Source organism: Hypomesus transpacificus, chromosome 23, assembly GCF_021917145.1.
Source record: "Hypomesus transpacificus isolate Combined female chromosome 23, fHypTra1, whole genome shotgun sequence".
In the NCBI taxonomy this organism is placed as follows: domain Eukaryota; kingdom Metazoa; phylum Chordata; class Actinopteri; order Osmeriformes; family Osmeridae; genus Hypomesus; species Hypomesus transpacificus.
Window position 1 is genome coordinate 10864674 of NC_061082.1, and position 23974 is coordinate 10888647.

A 23974-nucleotide genomic window follows, 5' to 3' on the forward strand; every position below is an offset into this window, starting at 1 on the left:
TTAGAAATCGACACATTTGGTAAAAAAAGCTGATAAAAATAACCAAACTTATAAGGAACCTGAGAAGATGTTGTTGGTTGACACCTGGTTCCCTTCTTGAGAGCACCAGGCAAAGTATGAAAAACAAATTTAAAAAAATTTCTGCAAAAGTAATAGATCCACACACAATGGCAAATATGTTTCCATTCATGTTTGCCATTTTTAAACAGTTTGAAGTATTGCTGATAATAAAAACCCTGCTCTCCACTCAGAGTTTGATCAAGACTATACCCGACTGCATAGATGTAAACCAGCTAATGGTAAATGGACTGCATTGCTTTACTACCTTATCAGCACTCAAAGTGCTTTGAGCTAGGGGCAGTTTACATGAGCATGACCATTATGTCATGCATGCAAATCAAATACTTGATTTACATCACTCCTTATGGGACAGTTCTTCATGGTGATAAAACAATATTAGTCATCAGAAAATATGGAAAATAAGGACTTGTCTGCACATGTCATGTCTGCACACAGGTGTATGGTTTCACATTCAGCCATGCATACTGCACAATTGCATTGTTTGCATAGCTCTTACACAGCAACCAAACACTGGCACAGGACAGAGAGGACGGGGAAAACTGAGGGCTTAGCATGCCCAAAGATCCATGGTAGCTCTCTTTTCATAGACAAAGATAAGCGGGGGGTTACACTAATAGGACAGGACCCCCCCTCAGGTCAAATTGTTCCCTCTCGTTCGGATTCAGGACTTTGGGGACAATTATTTTCCCGTTCTTTGGTCATGCAGCCATCTCATGGCTGATGCTCCAGGCTCCATTTGATATTTTTAATGCTACCTCCGGTGCAGTTTGCAGAGTCTATGTGCAAAGTTGAACACAGAGTAGGTGGCACAGATTATGGGTGTCAGGAAGAGCTGCAATGCATGAGAGCAGTGCTGCTCACCCTCCCAAATTGCATCTTCATCAGGGATTTCTTTCACAACGTGAAATTTATTTCCAAAATCACAATTCAAATAAAGACAATCAGTCAATTGAGAACATTTATTTACGAAGCACTATATCACGTGTCAAACTCAAGGCCCGCGGGCCAAATGTGGCTCGCCACGTCATTTTATGTGGCCCGCGGAAGCTAAATGGTGTTGAAATAGTACGCTGCTTTACAGCGTGCATTGACCATAAACTACATCTCTCACAATGCATTTCGATTATGTTACGGCAAAGTGATGACATCCCGCCTCTAATAAGCAGTGTATGCACATCAGTGTTAAACGCAAAGTTTAACTAGGTGAAGGCGAGCATGGGTTGAATGACAGCACTCCAATAGAGCCGGTTCTGCAAAACGTACCCCATGCGCATTTTCAGCCAAGGTCCTCGGGCATTCAACCCAAGTTGGTATCGCTCTCGAACTTGGTTAGAGTACTCAGCCAAGGTAGCATGTTTCTGCTTCCCCTGTCGACAATTTGGAGCCAGAAATGATGAAGACTTCACCTTCACTAGACAAGGTTTTACCAATTGGAAAATGGCAATGTTTATTTTACATAAAGCTCAAAAAGCTATTCTGCGTTCAAATGAAGGGCAAAAAATGTTGCTTGCGCGCTTGCATTAAGTGTGAAAGTCCTTATCTAGCATCACAACAAACCCAGAATACCTCTTAGGTTTGGGCTAATCCCCGAATGTTTACAATGCCTAGCTCCGCGCCTTTAACACTCGGATCAATAAGCAGTCTCAAAAATTGTAGGCCTATCAATATAACAAATAATAAGATCCCCTTCCATAATCATTATACCCCCCCAAATGTTAACTGCACCCCCAGTCAAAGCAGGCTGCATCCATCCCTGGATGGAAGGCAGTTTCAATAAAGATGGGAAAGCGAATGTTTGTGCTTCAACGAAAAATTGTATGTATTTGGTGTTATAAGGCGATGTTGGTCGTTGGAGTAGCTACAATCTCTGTCGGCATTTTGACACCAAACACAGAGATAAATATAGCTGCAAGCAGCAATTAAGGGGCCAAGCAGCATTTGATATGGAAATTCAGTAGCTAAAGCAGCAAAGCAAAACTTTTTATAAAGTCGCCATAGGGTTCCGTCGAATCGTCTGCATCTACGGAATCTAATGAAACCTCACTTAAGAAAACGGTCTCATGGTTCAAAAGTTATGGGCGTAAACGCACCTCCAACTTTGATGCCTTGGTGGCACTATAGAGCTTCAGGGATCGACATGAAACTTTGCTGACGATAATCAGGAGACCGTTCCAAATCAGTGTGCCAAATTTCAAAACTTTGCACCAATTGCTATACATAATAATAATAATAATCAAACTAACAAAAACAATAGCTGCCACAGCAGCTTTGCTGCTACTTGGCCCCTAAATATGCCAAATTTATCCTCCAAGAAAAATAGCAGATTGTCCAAGAATTAAAACGCGGAATGCAATTCCAGCAGAATAGGCCCTATGTTCACAAAAGCTACAACTAAAACACAGTTTTTTACGTTGTGACTGACGTTACATCGTAGTTCCAACTGGCCATTTGAGGGCAACCATAATGCTGATGTGGCCCTCGGTGAAAATGAGTTTGACACCCCTGACTATATCATATACCATCTGCGTAAATTGCATGGGTGCACATTGCGTATATGTTGAATTTGTGTTCAATGAGAGGTTATGTCATGTCATGTCTGTAACTACCCTGAATCAGGATATAATTCTTTAATATGACAGAATTCTTAACTTCCTGTCTTCCAGAACAAAGCTCTGGATGAGTGGCTAGGTATCCATTATAGACCTGACTCATCACGCTATACACAAATTATTTGAACAAACCTGGTTTGTACCGTTGGTGGCGCTACAGTGGTTTAGTGGGAGACATGAAACTTGGTGTGAGTAAAGAAGGCACTGTCCAAAATTAGGCAGTGTGCCAAATTTCACAAAAAATTACCGTATGGTTCTAGGGGCTGCCATAGACTCCAATGGTACAATCATTATTTTATTTTTATAAAACTAACAATAACAATAGTTCAGTCAAGACACTCACGTGATTAATTTCACCATTTATTCATACACATGATAAATGGTTTCACATTGGCGGAATGGATGTACATGGGGAAGCGCTCCCTGCCCTCACTGCAGCATGCATGACATGAGGCAGGGAGCAACGAGTGAAATCCCCAAAACACCGACACTCCGCCAGTCTATACTACGTGTAGAGCGGAGCGTCGCTCCTCCCTTTGCGGGAGGACCACATGACATCCCGCTCATACAGTCAACAACAGAGCGTACCTGGATGCCCAGGCCATGCTAACTTGCGGTGTTTAGCTATGTGTGCCTGTCTGTTATCAGTGGGAAGGAACAAGGTGTGTGTCGGCGCATGCTGATCCCTGCCGATATCTGCGAGTTCCCCTTTTCTGCCTCTGACCGATTGACCTACTGCATGCAGCATGCATGCGTATGCAACGGAGACCCTGCAGATATCTAGCATGGGTAACGATCCGGTGGCATCTTACCCATACATGGCTGATTGCTACCTCTGGGGCCCGACCTCTAGCGCCAGTAGCAATCTTGAGGATGTGCGCGAAGGTGCCTGCGTGCACCGACAGGGAATGTTAAGTTGCATGAGGAACGAGTCGATGGCCAGCGGAGCATGCCATCCCTAGGTGTCCGGGGTATCGCAAAGGATGCTGCTCAGTGCGTCTGAGCCCGTCTGCGGATCAACATGTTTACATGGAGATCCAAAACATGCTAACATTAGCAGTATGTGAAGCCACCCCGCCACCAGAAGCCTGCGGACCGAATGGTGGCTAGCTTGAGCGCTTGCCCAGCTTGAGCGCTTGCCCAGCTTGAGCGCTTGCCCAGCTTGAGCGCTTGCTTGCCGCCCGACCACAGAAGACATGAGGACCTTGACGATTGACAAGCCTAGGACCTGTTCGGGTCAACCCTATGCCTAGGGTAGGGATGTAGCTGAGCATTGTCTAGTGTAAGCCTTTATTGGGTACCAGCTGCGCAACATTACTCAACATGGTCATACGCAGGTGTCGGTCTCAAGCGCTCATCTGCTTCTGCGCCTCCACGATGTCCAACGCATTTGGGCGCACATAGCGCTCGTAGGCTGATGACGACCAACGGCCCATCATTGTCAGCGTTGTTGCGGACACCTTCGTGGAAGCAGAAGTGGCTGCCCCGATCCGGAATAAATGCGCTGTATGCCGCTCCGGGGACAGGCCACAGCGCTTGCACAGCAGCCGGAGATGCTGCGTGAGTCATGATCTGGTCATGGCCTTGCCGACTGCGTCACTGGCAAACAGGGGCTCATCAGGTGACGCCCGGGGGCGGTCTCGAGTAGAGCGTCGACATAAAGCCCAAAGCATCCCTGTCTCAGAGCAGACACCAGCATGTGCAGTACAGGGAGTGTGATTGGGAGACGTTTGTCTTTCCTTCCGGGCCGCTGCTTCTGTAGACCTTTCATGAGGAGAGGGATAGACAGGTTTCCCAGAAGGCTGCATGCCGAAGGATCTGCGCACCGGACGTGGAACTGAATACCTGCCACCAATGCCTTGACGGATGATGGTTGCAGCTTGCGGGATTCGAAACAATGCACCATGAAAGCGCACAGCACGGACATGTTCAAGGGAAGAGGGCTCACAGAGAACGCACCGCAGTAGGTGGAATATTGAAACCATGCTGAGTCATAGGATTTTAATGTGGTGGAGCATACACCCAACCTCATGTAACGACAAGCAGACAGGACATGCTGCCACAGCACCTCAGCGGAAGCAACTGACCCTAATCTAGTACGGCTTGCTGGAACGTTGGACATGACAGGCCATATGGCGATGCGTGAGGGCGCAGCGTGCGGAATTCCTGCAATTTGAAACGAGACAGGGAATCAGCGGATTGGTTGGCCAGCCCCGGAACGTATGCTGCGCGCAAAATGAAATTGCCCAGGACGCACGTCCAGGTGAGGCGTCTGACCAGGCGGTTGATTACGGGCACCGAAGACCTTCCTTTATTGATTATGCGGACCGCGGCTTCGTTGTCGCAGAACACTGTGATTTTCTTTCTGCACCATAAGTGCCCCCACAACAGACACGAGATAACGATTGGGTACAACTTATGGAGTGCGCTAGAATAGTGCTCCGGAGGCAGGGACAGTATCTCAGCGGGCCACACGGCACAGAACCATTCGTCGCCGTGGTAACCCCCAAACCCGATCGAGAGGGCCGCATCCGTGTAGAACTCCAGGACGGCGGACGCTTTCTATCTCGTCGTTGTAAAAGAAAGATATTCCGTTCTACTGGGCGCACAAGAGAGCCCAGAAGGACAGATCCGACCTACACCCAGCGTCGAGCACCAGGGTGTCCTGTAAGTTAGCCACGGTTTTGCACAGGTCTAGGAGACGCGACATGAAGGAACGCCCTTGCGGGATGATGCGCATTGCGAAAGTTAAATGCCCTAACAGAGACAGCATTTCGCGTTTGCTCATGGACACTGCGCTGCTAGCGGCCCCCATGACGGAGCGAATGCGCTCGAGCTTCTCCGCGGGTAGTGAGGCCTGCATCAGTACGCTATCCAGCTGGATGCCGAGGAACTCGAGCGATGTCAGCGGGCCTACGGTCTTCTCATCGGATAACGGAACGCCTAGCTCGTCGAAGGTGTCCCGCAACACAGTGATATAACGGGCTGGAGGTGAACACGGAAAGTCCACCACCAAAAAGTCGTCCAGTAGGTGCAGGACGAACGGTAATTTACGCACGTTCAGCAGAATCCAGCACAGCGCCTCCGACAGCGTGTCGAAGATGCGTGGGCTTCTGCGGCAGCCGAAAGTTAACCAGACAGTGAAATAGTGTTTGGGTGTTTGGGGGGTGGAGCGGCATGACTTTGAATGCGTCGATCACGTCCGCTTTGCCCAGCCACGCGCCCGCGCCTGCGATTTTAATCATGTGAATGGCATTGTCCACGCTTGCATAGCACAAGGAAAAAGGCTCATGCGGTATTAGGCTGTTTATGCTAGGCACCACACAGCCGTGCGGAGCCGACAAATCGATTATTAGGCGCTTCTTGCCCGAGTACTTTCGCGTGGCTACGCCTATTGGGCTAACCCTGTACGGGGAAAAGGGGGGTTCCTCATAGGGTCCAATCATGAACCCTTTGGCTACCTCTTTTTGGATGAGCGTATCCACCACGTCTGGCTCGCGAAGTGCACTCTGGAGGTTACTGCACGCATGGCTAACAGGCGGCAGCACAGACAGACCCGCATTGAACCCGTTAGTTAGACCAGTCAACAAGTACATCACAAAACAGCAGTCGGGATGACCCTCTAAGGCAATGCTGAGTCTCTCAACGTTCACTGGGGTTGACGCTCGTTTATTCACTTGGCCTTCTGGGCCGGCCGGGCCCGACGAGGGCACGCAGCTCGGGGATGAGCGTCCCCACAGTAACTGCAAGCATGCAGATATTTGCAGTTAGCATACCGGCACACATTTTCGTTAAAATGAATACAGAGCGTTGGGCTGACTGCAGGTGCTTGTTTGGTCCCTACCTTCTTCCGACCACCCTTAGATAGGCCTATTGCCTCCTGGGTCGTCTCGGTTTTGGCCGCCACATAAGCAGTTCTAGGACAGAGATTGACCGAGTGACCCAGGGATCCGCACACCGAGCAGGAGATCGGCATGTGCCCGGTGAACACTCGGCTCACCAGGTTGAGATCCTTCACCGACCAGTCCAGCCTCAGATTCCACTTCTGGAGGTGCAGGGCAGCCTTGGCGGACATGCACTTATGGTACTCGTAAAAGAGACTGCCGCCGTAGCACAGGGCCAGATCCGCAATCAAAGCTAGGTAGTCGTCTAGCTCCACGCGACGCTCGGGGTACACCTCGCACAAGGTGTCACGGTATACACCGAACGCCACGCAGAATTCGGCCAAAGTCAAGTTCTTTGACATCCTGGGGTCGCTGCCTTTCAGGAATACCGACACATCCCCGCAATCTATCAGACGCTTATCCAACAGGTCGGTAGCACCCAGCAGTATCTGAACAACGTTAATGTCCATACCTGCGAGGATTTGGTTCCTGAGATGTGCCGACAGGCCAGCCGCGGGGGACAGGAACGGTGCACCGGAGGCAGCGGCCGGTACTGCCGAGGCCAGGCTACTCCGCGGAACCATGGCTCGGTCGGAGGCCATTGGAACACCAAAGACCTCGGAAACAGCTGGAACGGGAGCCGGTGCCGTCCCGGCCTCCAGGACGGCGATGCGGTGGGCCATGTCGCCGAGCGACATCTTGATGTCCGAGAGGGCTTCCTGAACGGGATCACCGGTTGGAGTCGGCCCCTGTAGGCAAACCTTCTTCGCGGGAAACGCAGCAGTAGGACGGGAATCGGAGCCACGCTTTCCTTTCGCCGTCGCCTTACCCTTTCTGTGGGAGTCAGGTGGCTGAGCGGGTAGAGCATCGGGCTAGTAATCTGAAGGTTGCCAGTTCTATTCCCGGTCGGTGCACATGATGTTGTGTCCTTGGGCAAGGCACTTCACCCTACGTGCCTCGGGGAGAATGTCCCTGCACCTACTGTATCGCTCTGGAAGAGCGTTTGCTAAATGTAAATGACTAAATGTTACCCGGGGAAACACGCAGGGGTACGGATGGAATGGCCTCGCTGCTGTTCAGGAAGAACAGGAACAATTCCTCGTGGTTGCACCCCATCGGCGGCGTTATGCCCCTGTCGTAAAGCGCGTCCAAGATCTTATATACCGGCCAGCTCTTGATGTTGGCCGACTTCCCGGCCAAGCGAGAACTGCGCCTGACCAGGCTCCCAGAGCCCTCGCTGAATCCATCGGCGCAGAGATCCACGGACGGAGATTCATCGTCACGGGGTTGATTGAGACCTTCCAACAGATCCCCAACACCGCCAGCATCGCTTAGATCCGAAGAGGACATGACACGCGAAGAACAACACGACGGAAACTCAGACCGAAACCGAAATGGCAGCAGTGCAGAACCGGCAGCAGTGCAGAACTAAGGTCAGCGAGGATGCGAGTGCGTGTATGTGGCCGTCTTATAGCGCCGCCTAACGGGCTGAGCCTATGGCTGTTGTCTACGGCGATGGGTGATTTGTGGCGCTGCCCGAGTGCCATGCCTGAACTAGCTCCGCTTATGTTTCCTCCTTACGGGGAATCCTAATAAATGTAGCTCCAAGCAGCAATTGAGGGGCCAAGCAGTCAAATGACATGATGGGACAAATGAGTGAAAATAATTATTTTCATTTTGCACGGTGCCTGCAACTTAAAATGCGACTCAATAGCGTTAGACGATACCTCTGTCTGATGTCATATGTCCATCCTTAAAGTTGAGGCCCTACAAGGAATACATTTATCCTTATATACCAGCATGTGCAGGGCGATTCAATTTAAATAATCTAAATTTAAATAATCCCAGAACACACACAAATCCTTTCGAGTACATTGTTTGATCCATCCAGATGTTTAATTTTTGCATAAGCATCAAGTTGTTGTCTTTGGTCAGATTTCATTCTATTCAGTGTTAACCATGAACTCGTGTAGTGTAAGACAGGATACAACTAAATTAGGTATGCATTTCTCCATGCATAAGCTGAATTAGTTTGTTCCATTTACAGTTTACTGCGGTTATTTAAGGACTTAAATGAAAACATGCTCCACGTCTTCACGTCTGGTCTCCCCTTTGAGAAGGCATCTGCTTGCTCAGCTCCACAATACAGACGCACCCACCCTTTCACACAGAAAAGAAGGGGAATCTGAATTGCAAATACGCGTTCAAGAAGAGATGGTTGGTTTCAAAAAAGAATGTCAGATTTTATTAAACATATATTGATAATAATATACCTGTACAATTAAAGCCATACAAAACTGGCCCTCAAAATAACCACAATATCAACATGAGTACAAAAAAGGTCTCAGAGGTTAATTACAACTTGCAGTCAAGGACACTTTAATTGTAAATAAAAAGGTTTTCAGGCAAAACTTTCTGGCTTTTGTTAACCTCACTACTTTGTGATTGAGTGTGTTAATGAATAATTACTCATGTAGGACTTCAGCATATTAAATATGCATTGTTTGTTCTTTTGGTTGTTGTTGCCATTGCTGTAGTTAGACTGTCACTGTACCATTTTCTTAGACTCAGAGTATTGTCATTCATGATCACCCCTCTTACTGTGAGACAGAAAACACATCTACACTATGCATCACTTTTTTGTCTCCAACAACAATCGGCAGTGCTAATCCACAACCTAAATCTAAAACAGGAATGCTATGTTACAAAAGGTATACAAGATCACGTGACCCTGATCAGGAAAGCACACACATAAAAAAATTTCGGAAGATGAACAATAGCTTTGAACAAAATACAAAAAGACGAGGAGTTCAAGAGAACATGGAGGAAAAATAGAAATGTTCACACACGGCTCAGCTCCGTTGATGGTCTTTAACCCTTGGCCAGACGCCACTCGAGTGGTATTTGATAGGTTTTCAAGCCAGAGGACAGGCAGCAGTTATTTTTACACACTCTTGCCTTACCACAGTGCAGTCCCCATCCATACAGCTTCTACAGTGAAAACATACTTGCTTTGAAAGAAACAGAAAGCAAACTGGAGGTAAGGTTTTTGGAGGAACGAAGAGAACTGTCTAACATCTTTGCAATTATATCATGTATTAAGGATCTGTTTGAATTAACAAGCAATGATGAATGTTCTATGTTAGGGAAAATGCAGTGTTTCTCAAACTGTTGAAGTCAGGTCCCTGTTTGAAAAAAGAGGCCTCCCCTTGCATTATAATATACTGTATCTCTCTATATATTATACATTCATATGTAAATAGATCCCCCTCCCTTCAGTTTGAGAACCACTGGGATATTCCACATTGAAGTGTGCAGATGTCTGAAACAAAAATATATGATTTAGAATTGTGTAATGGGCCGAGGAGCCCTCCAGTGATCTTCTTAATTCCTAAATTCCCCAAGATCCCCAAGATCTCACCAGAGATTACTTCCTGTTTTTACCTTTTTTAGAGCACCACATTGTCATTAGCTACTGATACGATCACCAAACAGTCTCACTTCCTGGGAAGACCTGTCCTACACGCTTGTTTTCTTTATCTAGGATAACATTTTTCCATTTTGGACCATATTTTAGCCATTTAAGTACATTAACTGCATTAACCACATTGAGGCAGAAAAAAAGCTCAATGATTTGTTGTTGCTTCTGTGCCTCCATCATTCCATTAATAGAGCTGTAGAATCCATCTTCCCTTCCACCTCTACTGGAGGATCCTGAGGGACCTTTTATGCATTTCACCCTTGATATTACCTCCGCCCTCCCACCTCTCCCGACACTGTGTACACAAAATCGCTGGATGAATCCATTGCACCAAACCCATAGTCATATTCTATCAGCGGACTGTCTCCTCCTGTCAACATAGCCAAAATCATTTGTTGGTCCACAGCACAATGTCTTTGTCAGCTACAACTTCTGTTTTACTGAGTATCTAGACAGAAGCAGGGACATCTTCCCTTCTTCCTTCAATTCCCTACGGGAGAAAGGACTTCTCGGTCTCTACTCTGGGAGGAGGAGGATGCCAGGGGGAGCCACATCTTGTGCAGACAGCTGGGCGAAACAGAAGAGAGGGAAGCAATGGTTTGAAGGCTTGGCTGGGCTCTGGGTGTCAGATGTAGTACTCCTTAATGTTGTCTCTGACTGGGTTGTGGAGGTGCAGCTCGGTCCGGTAGGCCGTCTCCAGGCTGTGCCGCTGCTGCTCCTTCTCCTTGATGCTGCTGGTGCTCCTTTGGGCCTGGCGCTGCTGGTACAGGAAACGACTCATCACCACCACCACACACAGAGTGATGAAGACCACTGCAGTCACCACACCTAAGGAGGAAGGAAAGGCCAGGGGCGGCCATCTTAGTTGATCAAGGTGGAGAACTTGTGATTTAAAAGCAAACACGTGATAGGATTATGTACGGTCGATCTCAGTGTCATGTATGGTATAGCAAACTGAATTGTAGTAGCAATATCTTGATAACGGTTTGATAACGGTTTGATAATGGGGAGCATTTTAGAGGTAAGTCAACTGTAAAGTAGGTAACCAAGAAATCTAATGGAAAGAAGGAGAGTGAAGAGAGTGAGTTTAGGTCAAAAGCAGTCTAAAATGAAAAGAATAACAGACCAAGGGGAAAAAAGGTGTGAGAGGGAGAGACAGAGAAGAGAGAGAGCGGATTCAAACATAAGACAGCTGGGGCTTAGACCACATTAATCAACACAACACAGAGAAACTGACCTCCTATTACAGCTGAATTGTTTCGGGTATCATTACCGAGCTGCTCCTTATCTTTGTTTGGCTTGGAAGCTTGATCTGGGGAAGGCAGCCACAGGTTCATTCATTAACTTTCAGTAATGAGTGACTGAGCTGTACGGCACAATGGATGTGCTTTCAACAGGGTGTTTGCAGCTCCTGATAATGCATTTGTGCAAGTGCACAAACAATGATAAACAAAAGTTCCATTAGGTTGGAAGGTATCAGCTCTTTATTGTTGTGACTGCGTCCTGATTTATGCTAGGAATGTAATAAAGGGCTCTGAGCTGGAGTCAAGACTAAGACACAGCCACACCCGACTTAGACTCCTCCAGTCTGCTGCCTAGGAACACAAACTGCTGTGTATCTGGAGAGGATCTTGTTTGTTTGTTATTTCAGTGTTGTTTGTTTGATCTTGTTTGTTTGTTAATTCAGAGTTGGTTCATCCAGGGACAGAGCAGACAGGGTGTGACAGACTTGTACCTGAGAGTGAATGTGATGGGGTGGAGTCAGCCAGTGCTCCACAGTTAGACTCCACCAGCTGACCCCGTACGCTGACCAATGAGCTGCCTCGGTTCAGCAGGGCAGCCTTCAGAGGGGCCACGTGATTGAACTGGACCGACGACAGGCAGCCAATGAAACCTTTTGAACCCGCCTGCATCACTTCCTCGTCAAAGTTCTCCCTTCCTGTGACCCAGAATCACCAGGGAAAGATTAGAGAGCAGATCGATCCGAGAAGACAGAAAGGTTACCCTAAACAAAATCTTCGGACTAAATGAACCACTACACAAATAATGCTACCATGTTTTTTGTTGTTTGTTATGGCTATTGAAAAGACACTATTTTGTCTTTGTCCCAGTTCACTTTTTTATGTAACATCAATGGCTCTCTTCCCTGTGAATTAGACCTCTCGTTGCCAACAGAATTGAAGATGAATGTTTCTATGGCAACAGGAGCAGGGGATATAAAAAGAATCATCCTTCAGCATTGATCATCAACTTTCAATTTTTTTGTATAGGATTAGAAGGTCAAAAATTGTATATGAAAACAGTGGGAACATAAGCAAATTGAAAAAAATGAAAGACTTAAGAGAAAAGATGAAATAAAAAGGAGGACTAATTCAACTGAGTGAATATGAAATAGCCATGAAAAAAGGAGCCAGCTACTTATCTTACCAATCAGAGCGAAAGCTTTGTCTTTTACAACAAAGATTTTAAGCCTCTGCATCTATGCCAGCTATTTCAAACATAAGCTGACAATATGATAGTTTGTGTAAATGTTACCACCTACCGGCTGGTGGATTACATAACATATTCTGTATCTCTAAATGTAAGATTAAATGCCATTAGCGCTCAACAAAAAGGAGGTGCGTGCAGTAAACGCTTTTTTTGTTGTTGTGTGATATTTTGCTATTCTCCTGACATCTGGAAATGGTTCATGATGGTACTGATATTGAACCAAAAGAGTCCTCTAAAGGTTCAGTAAGTGACCCACAATGTTCTTTTTTGATAGATATTTGAACGTGGGTGCTCGTCCTTAAGCAGCATAATATCTGATTAACTATCATTACGGTTTCATTTCATAAAGGGGCTTACCGATGACTTTGCCCAAAGTCAAGGATCTGATTAGGATCAGCTCAGCATCAGATGACAGGGAGTACTTTCGGTGGATGTCCTGGTCGATCTGGTGAGTGGAACATAATCAAATAATAAGCCCGGTTTCAAGCAATCTAAAACCATTGCAGTTTTTCCAATATATTATGGATTGAGTATTAAGTTCTGTCATGATCTTTTCAAACGACGGTGTAAAAGATTCTAGCCAATGCATTTTGAAACCTTCAGCACCCAGCCACCCACACTGATAAACCGGCCAACACAGTAAGTTAAATTATCTCATTTATGTATTTAGCAGACATTTAGATTTATGCATATAGCGGACACTTTTATCTAAAGCGACTTCCAAGAAAGAGCTTTACAAAAGTGCATAGGTCACTGATCATAACGAGATAGTCCCAAACAGTGCGAGCAGCCAAAACATGAAGCATACATTGTGAAAACCAAATAAGTGCCAAAGGGAAGAACGATCTCAATGTTCTCAATGTTCTATGTTCAAAGTAGAGCTGTCAAATGATAACAAATATTTAATCGCGATTAATAGCATTCATGTCATAGTTAACTCGCGATTAATCGCAAATAATCGCACATTTTAATCTATTCTAAATGGTATGGAGCTAAATCAGGGCAAAATGTTTTGTTAATTCAAAGAAAAAAAATCTTTAGTCGAAAAACTAAAGCTTGACATTGAAAATGTACGTTTTGGTCGAAAAATTGAAAAATAAAACAATGTATTCGAAGACAAAATAAGTCTACCAATTTTTTTGTCAGGTTGAATAAAATAATAATATAAGTTATACATTTGCATTTTTCACTTATATATTTTCACAGTTTCACATTTCATGTTTTCAGATTCCAAAGTTTTTTTACGGCTTCAATTTCTTTATTTCAGTTTCTTTTTTTTGGTCTTTTTTCAGTTTCTTTTTTTTCAGTTTCATTGTTTTTTTGTTTTGTTTTTTTATTTTATTTTGCGTGCCATATATATGCCAAATCGGAGATCACTAATTAGATGTGTGTGGTAAATATTGAGATGATAGTTGTCTCGAGTTATAAGAGTTCAATCAGAAATCATCTTTTTTTTTTTCTCCACAGCCCAGCCTTCAATAGCTGGCAAGAACCTGGTCTGTATAGACTACATCTTATATTTCCTGTGTGTGTGTGCCTATCTTTTTTTCTTATTTATATTTACAAAAATGCTGCTTGGTGTTGGTGGCAAATAATAATTATTGGTTGTTATTTAAAGGTGGTTGAGGTGAAAATTACCCCACAAAAACATCTAAAAAATACATTTGGAAGCTTCGATAGCGTGAATCTCCGTAAACTCAGAGTCTGAAGTATGACGTATAATGGATAAAGAGTTAATAAAGTTCTGCGTGTGATAGAGACGCATTTTTTTTGTTGATAGAAATTATGGGAGGAATTTGAGTATAAACTGCAGAAGCCACGCCCCCTACACAAAATCGGGCCCAAAAGTAAAACATAAATAATAATGAAAAAAATAAAAAAAATATGAACCCGTATAAAAGTTTTGAATCTGAAAACATGACATGTTAAACTATGTGAAAATATGAAAGTGAAAAATGAAAATTAATAACTTAAAAAAAAATCGCAAAATGTAATCGACATTTTATTCAACCTGAAGAAAAAATGAGTACACTTATTTTTCTTTGAATACATTGTTTTATTTTTCAAGTTTTCGACCAAAACTTACATTTTCAATGTCAAGCTTTAGTTTTTCAACTAAAGAACGTTTTTTCGAATTAACAAAACATTTGGCCCTGATTTAGCCTCATAAAATGTCCCTTCATTTCTTTTTGTCCCATTATTTTTTCTTATTTTAAAGATAAAACATTTATGCTGTAAAATGGGTTGCGTTAATGCCGTTAATAATGCGTTTAACTGATAGCAGTAATTCAAAGCGCAACTTCTGAAGCAACACATTTGTGTTCTGTGGCCTGTGTGTGCCTGTGAAGATGATTCTACAATGAGTGATGAGGTGATGGTCCAGTGTGTCCTGACCCACCTGTACGTAGACATCCCTGCCCTCGCGGTGGATCCTGATGCGGTGAAGCAGTCCGTCTGCCAGGCTGGAGGCTCTGGGGCTGAACACATCTGGCTTCCTGTCGGCATGGAGGTGGTACCAGATCTGGAGGCTCCCTGGACGACACAGATTCAAAATAACACAGACATTACTGTGCTGCATTTCAAAATCTATTTCAGATGCTTTTATAGAGAGGGTGGGGGGGCGGGGGACACAGGCTACTTTGAAGATTTCAATTGTCCTCAAGTCGTGCCTGAGTGAAATTCACAGAGTTGTTTATTGATTGGAAAGCTGGGGGCTTGAGAGTACCCTTTGAAAAGCCTGCATTCTACCTCAATATCCTGTGAGCTTCATATTCAGCACGCCCATGCATATCAATCAATAATAACAAGCATTGCGACCACTGAGGGAGGTAGGGATGTATTGTACTTAATACTCAACAAAAATGCATTGTAAGAGCAATGAAATCGAGATTTTATATAAATAGAAGGTTCTCTATTGAGGCCCCTAGAGTTGGCTCTTTAGATATATAAATAATTATTCTGGGAGCAGCCTAAAGCTCTTTGCTCTTGTATTGAATATGTCAATATGCACTCAGTGTTCCTCCCCCACACACACGACACCAGATCAGAGAGGTAGAGAGCTTTGCATTATCAAGTGAAGTTGGGTCAATATTACAATTCAGGCGGTGAAAGCGATGTGTTTTTTTCATGTTGTGTTTGAGAGAGTCCTGACAGAACCCTGGTGGATGGAGATTACCTTGAATAAAGTGTTCCCCTCTCCCTCATTCTCTCAATATTTACCCAACCTGTACACATCCTTGGGCTCTCAACTGACGAGCTTGAAAAAGCAGTGACTTGGAGAGACACAGGGGTGTCACTCAACATAATGCTGTGAGCCTTTTGTATTTGACCCAGAGGCTGTCAGCTTAGAGGTCTAAGGTGAGGGGTCCCCTGCACTCATAGCTTCATTATACTCTGAGCTGAATAGTTGTTGACGCATCGGTGAACTTGGCACTGTTTGCCAGCAGGCAAATCAATTTCCCATGTCCCTTTTTGTGATGGACCAAATATTTTTAATATGACAAATAAGCTGTGAAGGGATTACAACGGAATCCTTTCATAGGATAGGAATTGCACATCCTTTCAATTGAAAATTTGTTCCAGGCAATTGTCTGCCTCTAAACTTGGCAAAGTGAGTAACAATTGAGACGTCACCTTTTTACTGCTTTTAACACCTCTGCGATTTAAATTAATTATAGCCTTTCTCAACAGAGGGTTTGGTCCCAGTGATTTTTCAAGAAGTCCCAGTGCTGTAACTAGTCAGTGGATTGAATTGGCTATACATCCTAATCATATGGTAATGAGCAGAGGGTACCGTTGCGTGCCAGGATGACAGCAATGTATTGCTGGCTGAAGGTGCTGACAGCGAGCAGCATGGCGGGGCTCTGGGAGGTCAGGAAGCTGAAACCCATGTTCTCTCTGGCCCTGCTCATCTCTCTGTACACACTGGAGGCCTGGGAGCTCCTGTTCTGCATCACCCAGAAAGGCTCCTGAAAGGTGTAGGTCACCGAGGACTCCTGGTCGAAGGACACAGACACCTCTGGAGGGAGAGAGAGAGGGGGAAGGGGCGAGAGAGGAAAGATAGACGGAGGAGAGAGGGACAGTGATAGAGTGAGAGTGGTCAGAGAGAGGTATAAAGAAAGAGAGAGAGAGTGAAACCAAGAGGAGGAAAATGGAGGGAGAGAATGGGAAGAGAGAGGGGGAAGGGATAGAAGAGGAAGTGAAAGTGAGGAAGAAGTGAATGACAGAAAGGGAAAGAGCGAGAGAAAAGGTGTTAAAGGTTATCCTAGGATTCAGAGGTTGTGCGTCTCTTGGACATGGGGATTTTTAATGGGAAGCTTTTTTATAACCTTAACCCTTGAAAGTTGAACTCCCAAAACAACGCTGTCGTGTTCAGAAAATAAAGAGGTTCATAGGGGTCAATACACAACTTTTTTCACATTCTAGTTATTGCAGAGGACGCATCTACTCCTGCATGAGCCATCCATGAGGAGTCAAAGGAGGACCCTCCCAAACAGACTGGAGACAGCAGAGCAGCCAGGATCTGTCATTTTCTTCTCCTCTCCTGCTTTGATCATTTCCTCACTTGCTGTTTGCCCAATCTTCTCTTTGAACACCACTGATCTTAACACCTTCCCTTCAACAGACGGAGGACTGCTGAAAAAAACTCAAAAATAGTTTCCTCTTCCACCGCAATCCTGAACTTGGATGACTACAATTCCAGTAAGTTGCATAAGAAAAGCACAATTGAGTATGCAATCAGGGATTTTTGTTGTTTGCATAACTTTTCTGAACAAGCCATGACTTTCTGTAGAGGGAAAGTCCCACACCCACACAGAAACATGAGAGAATCTACAAAGACAAACGAGGGTTCAGACAAGTCAATAATGGATGTTTACTTCAGTGTAAATGAAGGGTGATGGTTTCTTTACAGTAGCAGGGAATTTTTCAGTTCACAGAAAAAATTATAAAATATGCAAGAATCCCACTCAAACCGCTGCAAACAGACACATCAAAGAGTTTTAAATGAGTATAGCTGATAATCTGGCTCATATGAAGGCTTAAAACATTACTGCTTCATGGTTCAGAGACATAAACAACAATACATACATGTTGAAGTTGATAAAAGTGCAAAAGGCAGAAGGTTGGTTGAGTTACCAGTACATTATTTATTAATTATAAATTGATTATTCCAAGAAACAATTCAAATGTCAATGTATATTATATATTAATAACGGCTAACATTGTGTATGCTGTTTTCACCGTCCTCCATCTTTACCCACCTTCCTTGCAGGATGGTCCACCGTAGGCGGACTGGGAGCAGTCACAGACGTGGCCGCTGTTCTTCTCCAGACACCTCCCTCTGTTGTAGCACAGGCTGCTGGAACCGCTGCAGTAGCCAGGGCAACCGGAGCTCACCCCTGGGGTCATCTTAGCCCGCTCCTCCAGGTTAAAGGTCACGCCGTTGATGGTCAGGGTTCTGATGCAGCCCAGGAAGCCTCTCTGTCTGGATGCCGTTCCTCCTGAAGGACAAAGAGTGTGTTCATTTATTAACGGTCCAGGGAGTCTATATACCAGTTAATACCTGATGGGGAGGTTCTAGTGATTCTATAGGCCAGTTAATACCTGATTGGGAGGGTGTAGTGTTTCTATAGGCCAGTTAATACCTGGGGAGCGTCTAGTGATTCAATAGGTCCGTTGCTTCCTTCTGAATGACAGACAGCATCTAAGGGATCTTTTATTCATAAGTCTGATAGACTTAGTTGGTCTGATAGACTTGGTTGTCCCAAACATTTATAATGTTTACTCATAGGAATCCATATCTACTGTATACGATACTCATTATAGTCCATTCTGATGTTGATGAGGATTTACAACACCCTCTGGTTTAATTCCAGAGAGCCAAGTGAACTCTGGAAAGCACTCAAGTGTGAGGGGTCTCATTAAGACTAAATATATGCAAATATGGAAGAATATCTATTAGGATAAAGTGTTAGGCTGACCTTTCCAGCCTTTATAACTAGAGGCAACAGAATGAGCCTGGGAATGACTAAGCAGGATTTATGGCCCACAAAGATTACATCTCTCGGAAGCTTATATGGAATTTCCAAAGCTATTCATCTGTGTAATGCTTTGGCACCGCCAGAAAGTTACTGTGAAGTAATGATAATGAATCTGAAAAAAAAAATCTAATAGCCTTATAATTCATTCCATGACCTGGTATATGTTTGGGAACATCGTATTTCTTAAGCTGGCCTATGGATGTCAATTGAGGAAATCAATCTCCTAATTCAAATTAAATAACTGTCTGTAGGGTCTAGTGATTCTATAGGCCAGTTACTTCCTGAGGGGCGGGGTCTAGTGAGTCGTGACCACACCCACCTACAAAGAGCTGGCTGTTGAGTCGCAGGCGGAGGTTTCCGTCAGGTGGGGCCTCCAGGAAGCGCAAGGGAAGCTGGTCCACCTGCAGAGACGCCTCCTTCACGCTGCGCTCCGCCCTCACGTGGTGCCACTGACGGTCGTTCAGGGGCACGTGGGACTTGACCGCCAGGAACACCGGGCCGTTGCCCACGTCGAAGGAGAACGTCACCATGGACGGAGCTGAGGGCACACAGGCACCACAGATGGGGTCAGAAGAAATACAGTACATTTCTTATTACACATAGCTGATACACTTTGGCATCTCCTGCGAGAACTCCCTCAAAACACACACAAGCTCACACACGCATTCCTGTACCTCCTTTCCCATTCTCACACGATAAACACTGATGTATATTTTAAATCATTCTCCATTTGATTACATCGTTGTTGCTTGAATTATGCTGTGAATCTTTATTCCTTACTAAATTGTCACTTTCCTGATCACGTAGTATCTATGTAATTGGGCTGATATGGTCATACATTAGTGAACATTATATGAAATCATGCATATTTTATACACTGCTCTCATATTGCCCATCGAAAAAGAAGCTTTGGAGAGCTGTTATCATGATGCCCTTTGTGAATGTGTGTGTGTGCACTTTTCTGAGTAGCTGTGTGTGTGTGCTTTTGTGTGTGTGTGTATAAGAATGTGTGTGTGCATGTGTGTGTGTGTGTCGGTCAGACTCACAGCTGAGCTCCACTCTGATAAAGTCCTTGAGGCCCAGGTTCTCCAAGAAGACCCCTGAGGGGGAGCTGGTCTTAAAGTAGAAGGAGATATCAGAGCTGAGCTCTGCCTGCAGGGTGGGGAAGTGCAGGTAGGACGACTCCTGGTAGAAGGACGCTGCGTTCGAGACAGACTCTGCAGCACAATAGACAAGAGGGTCAGCTGGTAAACACACATTATTGACCAGAGCATACAGGAACATCTCAACATGCTCTGTATGGGCAACAATACCCATTTCCATGCAGTCTGTCAAAACACAGCTTAGGAGAAATTGTATTTCTACCCCCAAAAAAATCTGTGTTACAATCTTATTCCATTTCTTTGTCCAAATTTAAGATGACAAGATAGAAGCGGTCACCTACTGTCTCCATAACAACGGAGTGGGCCGATGCTGTACACGGCCTCCGAGCCTGTCCTGTTGGTGTCTCCAATAATAACCTCCCTCACGGGTAAGTGGTCTTTGTAGGAGAGGACTCCCGTGTCATTAGACCTGTAATTAAGGAAAAGGAGCTCAGTGCTGAGGGCAGATTGAAGCAATCAGGAGCCCTCTCTGTCCTTCAGTCTGAGCCCACTACCTCAGAGCTCTACTGGAATAGACCTTGTTCCTTACCATTCTAAAATGGAGAAGCTATACAGTACCATTACAGTATTTCCATTTACAGCAGTTAAGTGTGTTAACATTGCTGTGGCTTCACTGAGGGTAGCCAATAATCAACATGCACTCACAAAACAGTATATACCAATAGAACAAACAGTTTGCCCACACTACATGACAGTGGTACAGTAGCCTACAGCTCAAATTAAATTGTGAGGGAGCTACAGAGTGATGATCATGAACACAGGTAGATCCAGCTCATGGTGGTGATGAGCTTGAACACCAGGAGATATAGCATGTAGGGGTGATGGTCGTATGTTACCATGAGTCTATGTCTGCATCACAGTTGCAGAAGTAGTTCATGTCTCTGCAGTTCTCTTCCAGGCTGCAGGAGCACTGCTGGACCCCAGGCAGGAAGCCTCCCCAGTAGGTCCTCCTCTCTCCACCTTGGTCCACCCACCAGGACAACGGGGTACCGTCTACAAACACAGATCAAATGCACATTCATGTTCCCCAAATGGATACTCTAAGGATTACTACATAAGAACCAACGACAAGAATCGTAAGACAACAACCCTGATAGCAGAACTGTATATTTTTTGGTAGGGGAAAAACACTTTTTTTACACACAAAAAAACAAACAAAAAGACTTTTCTGACATGTCTTCAGAAAACAATCTCACGCTTGGCATCCCAAAGAGAATTGGGCATGGACCCATCAGAAACCCGGTGAAAGTCTGGGGCTCACCATTGCAGAGTGGCCTAGTGAGGGTAGTCAGAGCTGCTGGAACCTGCTGGTATCTGCTGGCACCATCCCTATGAATGCTGAGTGATGCCTGCCAACTGGCCTCATGTATTGCAGTCTGTCAGACTGGCCTCAGGTACTGCAGTCTGTCAGACTGGCTTCATGTACTAAAGTCTGTCAGACTGATCACATGTACTGTAGTCTGTCAGACTGGCCTCATCTGCAGTCTGTCAGACTAGCCTCATGTACAGCTCTCTGTCAGACTGGCCTCATGTACTGTAGCCTGTCTAAATGGCATTGCCTCTCTCCTTTGCCTTTCCACAGGACCCTGCATTGGACTGCTGACCTGCAGTAGATGAGAGCATATCTAGGACCATACAGACACATTTAATATCATTATCAACCTAAAATAAAAGTAAAATAATTGAATGGCTCCCACAACCCATGAAGCAATATACAAACCACAAAACACAAGCTGGTTGGGTTAAACCTGAAGTGAACTGTTTTACACTAACAGTAGAGGCTTGGCCGGAACTCAGGTGACCTTGGTAAAAGCCAAGACATTTCATCAAGTTCCAAGCTTTCATCATAATGCAAAACCATAAATCACCTGTTTACGTTTCATTAGCGCTTGTAAGAATGTGATATGGGATATAATTATGGATTTGGGTGACTGGGAAAGAAGCCAAGATAATAATTCAACAACACAGAGGCTGTTATCTTCCATAGATCTGCATCCAGATGACAGGTAAGTAGTGTTAGAGGACCTTGTTTCCCAGTTAAATCTAAATAGTCATGAGGCGATTTGGAAGGTACTTGAACACGGAGGTGAAATTTAATTAAATACACCGTATATTTTTCCCTGAAGGGAGAAGAGTTACTTAGTCTCGGAGTATGTGACAGAAAGTACTTAGTCATGAAGGTTTTTTATTTTACTGAAGGACACATTTTGACGTCAGCTATAAAACCTTGAAGTAAGAAAGAGTGACAAAGTTGGGAAGTTGACTTTCAACTCAAATCGTTGCATTTAAGAGTGCTGTAGGTTTTTCCATGTAGTGATTAAGACATCCACGTTCAGTTGTGAAGAATATGAGAACTGTCTTCACAGGGACATTTGGGGGTAGAACAGCCATGACGTTGACTACGGTTAAAAGCATCTGTTTTTGAGGCGAGTCCAATTATAGCGACCAGTTAAATAAAGAAATAAATAATAGTAAATAACTTTTTTAGACAGCGTCAATTTCTAAAGCGATGAAGTAAACAATGGATGCAATTATATTTTGTTTCAGATCTGCTGGGCTGAAGAAAAAAATCCTTTAATGATCTTCTTTCTTGGGCATAACAAACTTGTTTATTGTCTGCTGTGACATGATATTCACCTCATAGAGATCTGCCTACATACATTTTTTATAAATGATGAGCCTATTGTCGATTCTCCCCAAGCTATGCAGGAACCGAGTGACTAACTGAGTTCACATTCAGCGATGTATTATTCAACTCCCCAAGCGACCGCTCACAAACATTGTTTAATAGAACAAAATCATCAGGGAACACACAGAGAGGATGTGACTAAACATTCGGTCATGCAGTACTGTCACTGCTTTTGATGTCTGTTTAGTGAAGTGTGAAAGATATGCACAGCAGAACTCTTGTGTTATCTTATGTTGGAGAACTACAACAACAAAAAACTTAATAGTGCCCCAAGTGTTGAAAGACTCACAAGACTCACCCCAAGTGTTGAAGAGGCGTGACTTCCTGCAGACATATGTCACTTCTTGTTGACACTGCTCGGACCCGGCTACGAGGGTGCGTAGTTGGTCAGACGAGGCGCTGTAGTTGAAGCTCATAATGTAGGGCTTCTGGATGGAGGAACCCTGGACTCTCACTGGACCTGAGCTGTTGTGGGTCACCACTGTCCACACCTTCTCATCTGCACACACACACACATTCACACATAGACACACTTTATTAAAACAGTGGCTAAAGTTCAGTGTATTGCTCAGTATATAGCTCAGAAGACAGTTTTATGTCTGTATTTTACTGCATCAGATATACATTAGTATAATGTGTTGTTAGTTGTTACCTCACATGAACGGATAAACTGAAATCGGGGAATGCATTTAAGCCTCTACATCAAGACCTTAGATAATATATATAGACATAGTCATATAGAACACAACATATTCTGAATGATCATATTTGTAGGATTAAAAGATATGTAATCCAATCTGAAACCATATTCTGTTCATAAAGCCAGATTACTGTGGAATTGAGAAATTGGCTTAGCCATTTAAGTAGGGATGGATATGAACACAGCCCCAAAAAGCTTCTGTCCCAAAACTGTAACGCGTATACTCCAGTCAGGACCCTTTTCAGGTCGGATACAAATATTTTGTAACTTTTGTACATGTCTGCTGCCACTTGCCACTTGATCTCACAAATGTGTTCAACCAGGAACCTGTTCTGTTTGGAAAGCTTTTAACATACACAGAGGTTACCGTGTGCTGGGTGGAATGTAGGGACAGTGGCTCACCTGTCATATTGCAGTAGACCTGTGTGGGCCCCAGAGGTCCACTTCCATCGGGATCAATTGAGAAGTAGCCCGAGGAGCTGCCCACCTGTCTGTAGGCCTCGCAGGACGCCTCATAAATAGCTGGAGGGAAAACAAAGTGAAAAGGAGATTACTGTACAGTTTCTGAATGAGCTAGATATAGCATGACATTTACAGAGCAGATGTCATCAGGCATAGAAAATTGTTTGGTGATGGCAGATGTGTATTGTGTGCTAAATTGTTTACAGCTGCTGAATGATTAGAAGCTGTAAACACACACCAGCAGGGAAGAGACAGTGGTAACAAACACAGGCAGCAAGAAGTTCTAAAGTTTGTTGTATTTATGACTTATTTTATCATACTGTCTTTAATGCACATGGTGACATGGCAACATGTTAAGCATAATGGTTTACCCT

General features: G+C 44.5%; 1 protein-coding gene across 1 annotated transcript in view; it reads right to left on the bottom strand.

The window, feature by feature from the left end:
• Nucleotides 1-8792: 8792 nt before the first annotated feature.
• Nucleotides 8793-23974, bottom strand: part of LOC124485165 (contactin-associated protein-like 5) — a 48589-nt gene continuing 33407 nt past the window's right edge. Inside the window, exons 12-24 of the mRNA XM_047046546.1 lie at nt 23541-23660; nt 22737-22937; nt 20586-20742; nt 20031-20158; nt 19633-19803; nt 18906-19124; nt 17807-18046; nt 16339-16563; nt 14944-15077; nt 12903-12990; nt 11791-11994; nt 11293-11367; nt 8793-10883 (exon numbers count right to left, since the gene is read on the bottom strand). Coding sequence (XP_046902502.1) covers nt 10681-10883; nt 11293-11367; nt 11791-11994; nt 12903-12990; nt 14944-15077; nt 16339-16563; nt 17807-18046; nt 18906-19124; nt 19633-19803; nt 20031-20158; nt 20586-20742; nt 22737-22937; nt 23541-23660 — 2165 coding nt within the window. The 3' untranslated portion in view covers nt 8793-10680. The remainder of the gene's footprint in view (nt 10884-11292; nt 11368-11790; nt 11995-12902; nt 12991-14943; nt 15078-16338; nt 16564-17806; nt 18047-18905; nt 19125-19632; nt 19804-20030; nt 20159-20585; nt 20743-22736; nt 22938-23540; nt 23661-23974) is intronic.